The 6,000-nt window shown below is 40.7% G+C and overlaps 1 protein-coding gene across 3 annotated transcripts in view; it reads left to right on the top strand.

Moving 5' to 3' along the window:
• Positions 1 to 610: 610 nt before the first annotated feature.
• The window catches only part of U2surp (U2 snRNP associated SURP domain containing), a 53,675-nt gene continuing 48,285 nt past the window's right edge, over positions 611 to 6,000 (top strand). For all 3 annotated transcript variants that reach the window (XM_046431434.2, XM_046431433.2, XM_046431432.2), the window contains exon 1: positions 611 to 721. In XM_046431434.2, coding sequence (XP_046287390.1) covers positions 677 to 721 — 45 coding nt within the window. In that variant the 5' untranslated portion in view covers positions 611 to 676. The remainder of the gene's footprint in view (positions 722 to 6,000) is intronic.

The following is a 6,000-nucleotide window of genomic DNA, read 5'->3' as shown; positions in this document are numbered from 1 at the left end:
ACACGATTGCATGTACACTCGATTTAGAAGTCGGTCTATATTTAACGATTTTCTTTCATTCACCGTCTTTGCATGCATCCATTTGCGCACGCCCCAGTTTCTATCGGATCACCCTCAGGTTGGGTCAAACGCTTCTCTTCTGGGCTTTGCAGACACAACTCTATCTCGACATTCATCATCTGAGAAAGCTGCAAATTTGCTTTCCTCTGTGGAGGTGAGCTCCCGAGGTGGCGCTTACAGTATCTTTTCTAGATCAGACCCATTTTCTGAATTGAAGGGAACGCTCCTCCCCAGACCGCCAGCGCATTTCTTCACGAGCGGCTGCTTTTCTTCCCGCCCAGGAAATACAAAAACTGGCTTGCATCTATCAAGAATCGGTTCTGGGAAAACAGACTGAAATATCAGCCGGCCCTGAAAGTCAGGAAAAGGAAATGCTCTAAATTCCCGGGCCCAATGACAGGCCCAGGAACCGCGACAGCCAGAAGACCCTCAGAGGAGGCGGGCCCAGGGAAGTGACTGGCACCGGAAGTCACGTGCGCGACTAGGCCTAAATCCACAATCCCGGCGGTCGATTGCTCAGCCTTACGGGCCGCTGGCGGGCTGCGCTGAGATCCAATCGTTCGGTGCTCGACTCGCTCGTGCTGCTGCCGCCGCCGAAGGAGGGGCAAAGCTCAAGATGGCGGACAAAACGCCAGGCGGATCTCAGAAGGCCAGTTCAAAGGTAATTTCTTAGAGGTCTTCATGAGTCAGTGGGTCTATGGCTGTCATCCAGGGTCTACGGACGCTTCCGGCTGGCGAGGGGTTGCTGGGGTGGGGGTCTCCGTTCTGGTCGCAACAGCAGGCCTGGGTGCCGCCGCACCGTGGTGCGCAGGTTTAGAGGCCTGATGTCCCCCTTCGGTCCCAGCCTGGATTCGGCTCGAGACCGGCGTGCCCAGGGGCTGGTGGCGTGTGTAGCTTGCCCCTTGCTTGGCACTGGAGTGAAGTCAGGGATTCAGAAGGAGACCTGAAGTCCTGAAAACGCGCCCTTGTGTCCCAGTCGGCTGGGCTCCGAGGCCGCGGTCTAGCGCCCGGGAGAGGCGGGAATCGCCTCCCGGTGTTTGGGTGTCTGTTTCTTTTTGTCTTGGTTCTTTGGCTTTCGTGTCTTACCTGCTGTGGCCATCTTCGGTGTCCTCCATGCCCTCCAAGGAGTACGTGGGCTCTCGGGTGGCAGGTTTGTGGAGGGAGGACGGAGAGCGAGGGGACGCGGGGTGGGAAGTAGCTAGGCGGGAGCGGCCACCCTTGGCAGGGTTGCGTGGCCAAGGTTAACGCTGCGCTCTACACGTGGCCTTCACCTCCGTGGAGAGGAAGTGAAAAATGAACCCTCTTTCGGGAGGGTCGCAGAGTCGGGGTCCCTCTCTCCGTGTGGTGTGTTCCACCGAAGGAAGAACTTCCGTGGACTTGGAAAATACCCAGTCAATTCCGCTTGAGTTTACAGGGAACGGAGCGCACATCTTGTGAAACCAGGGAGCTGTGGAAATAGTTTAGCGTCAATAAGGTTTTGATATCAGGTCGTAGTTGCCATCTTGGGCGGGTCATTTCATCGTTTTTAATTTTTAAAAAAAAATGGTTTGTTTTGCGTTGAGCTTCTCATCTGGAATTCAATATTAGAATATTGTTACTGCCATGAAGTAGTCAGTTGGTGAGCATTGAGATGCTGATGAAAGAAGTTGTGTAACACTGAAAGGTTCTAGGGACTTACAGACTATGATTTTTAAGTCAGATACTAGGAAGTTTAGGTAGAAGAGGAGAGCCTCGCCTTTGCTCTTTGATCTGCGAGACATCACAATCCATTTTATTTTTGCTTTCTCAGTGTCTAATAAACATGTCTTAATGCCATTTGGTAAATGATGTTCACCAAATTATTTAGTTTGTAATTGTTAATGTCCTTATCAGACATCCTCTAGTTAGGTGAAAGTATGGTACGTGGACAGTTTGGGGTGCTTTACATCAAACCTTTGCTCCATATCATTTCCATCCCTCCCCAGTAGATTTTTTTTCCTTCTCCCCTTCCTAAAGAGAGAGAGAGGTGGCTTAAATTCAGTAGTACCTGACTCTATCCACTCTGCTATTCAACAGATTTGTGATGAAAATAGCTCCACGTGCTGTTAGGGAACTGTTAGGAAAGCTTGCTACGTTTATGATAATTCACAATTTTTGTTTCTTCTCGAAGTATGAAGTATCCTGTCTTTGAGACCTTGGATACATTGAAAACATTTCAATGTGCTTGTTTAATCTTCCTTCTAAAATAGTACTGATGGTTGTGAATGTGTGACTGACTGTTCCTTCTAAGTAAATTATTGGGTTTTCTGTTAATGAGTCTTACCATTTATAGTCCTTTAGATTATCATCTGTTGATGCTTTCAACAGATTTCTTATCCATGTCTGTTAAAAGGAATCAGAACCCACTCAAATCCTGTATTGGCGTGATTTCTCTGTTATTAGGGAAACTCCATGATGTAGTAGAAAGGTTATGAATTTTGATAACAAAAAATTTCGATTCAAATCCTGACTTGGTAGTTCATTATATTTGCAGTAATATTAGGAAAATTGCTTAAACTCTTAAATTGCAATTTTCTCATTTGTGTTGTAGATACATTCCCTGTTTTACAAGGTTGATATAAAGATTCGGTGAGTCAGTGTCTATAAAATGCATAACAAATCTGGGTCTTCCTCTCTTCTGTTCCTAAAGGAAATAAAAAGTAATTGTTTTTTCAAAATGTCAGGATACATTGTGATCCAGAGAATTTGAATCTAAGTTATCAGCTGTTATAATGACTTCCCAGATTGCCGCTTTTTACTTCTAATGCAACTCCAGAATTTATTATAGAGATTATATGATCATTTTGGCTAGTATTACAGTATTTGGTATTTCTGGTCATTGATCTATGGTTTTATTTCCCTCTTCTGGAAAGAGCAGATAAATGGCTTATATTCCACAGTACAGAAAGGGTGAACAGATACTTCTTTTTTATGCTCATTCTTCTTTGGTAGTTTAAATTTCCATTGATATAGGTAGGGATGATTATTAATTATATTTCTTGACATTGAGGAAAACATTAATTTAAAGATGTACGTAGCAAGCGTAAGGCCCACACAGTTCAGTCCCAGAACCACAAAACAAAAAAATAACATGCAGGATTTTTGCCATTGACAATAGCAAAATCGTTAACATCTCTTTAATTATAGGTAACTGCTACAGTTTCTTCTAGCTAGCTTCAAAACTACATTTTTACAAATGTGTGTCAAGTGACTTACCTATATGTATAGTTGTCTATAATGAAAAGACCTCCAGGCTCTTATTTTCTGTGTAATTTTATTTCTTTTTTTCTTTTTTGTAGCATGGATTGAACCCAGGGGCACTTAACCACTAAACAACATCCCCAGCCCTTTTTATTTTTTATTTTGAGAGAGGGTCTCACTAAGTTGCTTCTATAAATTGCAAGGCTGGCTTTGAACTTGTGATTCTCCTGCCTTGGCCTCCTGAGTTGCTGGGATTGCAGGCATGCTATCATGCCTGCTTAGTATTTTTCATTTTAAAGCCTGGTGGATTTGGACATTCAGTAAATGTTTTGGAAATGAACTAAAATTTCCTATGCATTTATTTCTGTTTAGACTAAACAGGATAGACTAAACCTAATATTAATTGGGTAAGGCAGGAGTTTAGTGCCATATTAGAGCTTTGATTTTGAAAGGGGAGAGGGAGAGACATGCCCAGGGAGGGGTTGCTGAAAGCACTCCCTCTTATCATTGTGAGTTTATAAAATTGTTAAACATATTTCTTTAGAATTTAGTTTATAAAAATTATTTTAACATTTTGAATTTCAGTTTTATTGTTTGTATGCTCAGCCAAAGGAGGCTATAAAGAGAATCTGGTATTTCCTTTTTCTTCTATATCTCCTGTGCTGGTAATATTGATAATATAATGGAATTGTGTGCCCTGTTATTTCACTCTGATGGTACCTGTTTTTTTTTTTTTTTTGTCGTATTATAATAAATTGGGTTAAAGAGGTAAATGGATAAAATAGGAAACACTACTGGCTTCCTTGGACATAGAATACTGAAATGCTTTGAACTATTGTCTGCCTTTGCTGATTAACAAAAAAATCACCTAGAGAAAAAAAAAAGTAAAACGAGGATCTTTTCTAGACTTGTGATCCTTATGTATTTGTTGTGACTGTTGATACAGTTTTTTACAGTTCTTACTAGACTGAATTGATGGTTTTCTGAAATTCCAGCATTTGTTTTCTTTTGGTTTTTGTTTCTGAAACTTTTTTTTCTTGGAGAGCAAGCCTAAGAAAGAGAGCCATTTGCCTTGGTGGCAAATGAGAGAGTTCATTTGGCATACATGTTAAAGAGTCCTGCACCTTTGTACAATGAGCAGCACTTTTGAAAGAAAAATAAAACTTGGTGCAGAACTTTAAAATAACAATAATATTACAAAAATTCGCCTTATATTATATAGTTTTAACATTCGTTGCATACCAGCCATGTACTGGATATTTTGCTGAAATGACTTTTTTAAATTTTTTTTATTCTGTAGATCAAATCCCAGGACCTTGCATATGCTAAGCATGCCTCTACCACTGAAGTGCACTGGCAGCCTTGAAACAACTTTTCAGATACATTTGCCAGTAACACTTGAGGCTGTTGTATTCCTTGAGAAGTTAATCACCTCTCTTAATACTATAGGACAAAGTGTACTTAAAGCTTTTTATATATTGGTAGTGTTTTGGATGTAATTTAAAAAATCATGTTAGATTGTTATGTAACTATATTACATATAGTGCAAATCTTAATGCTCTTACAAAGGTTGTTTTTCTTTTTTTTTTTTTTTTGAGAGGTAAAACCTTGGTTTGGCTTGAGTAGTGGTATTAAGCCAGGTAGCTGCTATTTGTTAATGAGTAGACATAGTGTGTTGACAGTGTGGGGTATAATTTTGTTTGGTAGGTACTTGTTTAGATAGGTTAAGTCAACAAGTGTATTGAGGCTTTCTCATTTGTCAGATACTGTGCTTGCTGTTAAGGTAAAAAAAAAAATTTAAAAAAGGACATTAAATTAGTCTGTTCCTACTCCTGGGGAGCATGCTTTCTAGTAGGAGAGAGCTAACTCACATAATAGTACAAGGCAGTGCTCTCAGAAGTGTCTAAAAGTAGGGAGATGACACATTAGAGCTTGGGGAGAAGGCAGCTTCAAGAGTATCGTGGAATTTGGGTCCTTTGAGCAGTGAGGAGAGTCTCAAGGGTATAGATAGGAGCATTAAAAGGAGAGGGATGAGGTGAAGAAAATAAATAGGTGGGAAATAGATTGAGAAGTGCTCTGATTTAATCGGCATAGGGCACTTACTTGGGTATAAAATGGGTTAAAGACTGGAAAGATAAGTTTGGGTTTAACTGTGGAGGACTTTAAATGCTAGGGAATAAAATTAGAGATCTGGGAGAAATTTTAGGCAGGAAAGTCCTTTAGGAGAGCTCTTCTGAAGTCATAGTTTAGGAAGGATTTAAGGGTTAGGACCGATTTGGAGGTTATTACAGTGGTGTTGGCACATTTTGAAGATTGCTTAAAAAAAAAAAATCACACCTCAAGATCCTGTTCCAGGAAGCTTTCCCTGACAATCCTCATTTCCCCACCCAATTAAAATTTGCCTGCCTTCTGTGCTCTTGTGACATAGCCACATTGTTTTACTTGGTTTTAAAATCCATTCCTAAGTACAGGAGCTGTATCTTATTTTACTTTGCAAGGCACAGTAGCATTTATCTAATGCAAGGCACAGTACCAGCCTAGGAAGTATTCAGTAAGTGATTAATTGAAGGGAAGATCTAAATCAAACAAAAGGTCTCTATGCAAGATCTATGTTAAGTCTCATAATTTCACTCAGCTGATTAGGAAGGTGTCCAGGATAACTCTGTTAGAATGCTGCTGCTGCTGGTTAACACTGAGCAATTATTAAGTTAACATTTTTCT

This window comes from Marmota monax, unplaced genomic scaffold (genome assembly GCF_021218885.2).
Source record: "Marmota monax isolate L192 unplaced genomic scaffold, Marmota_monax_Labrador192_F-V1.1 WCK01_AAM20220418_F8-fsc00022, whole genome shotgun sequence".
In the NCBI taxonomy this organism is placed as follows: domain Eukaryota; kingdom Metazoa; phylum Chordata; class Mammalia; order Rodentia; family Sciuridae; genus Marmota; species Marmota monax.
This window is presented reverse-complemented; position numbering and strand designations above follow the sequence as displayed.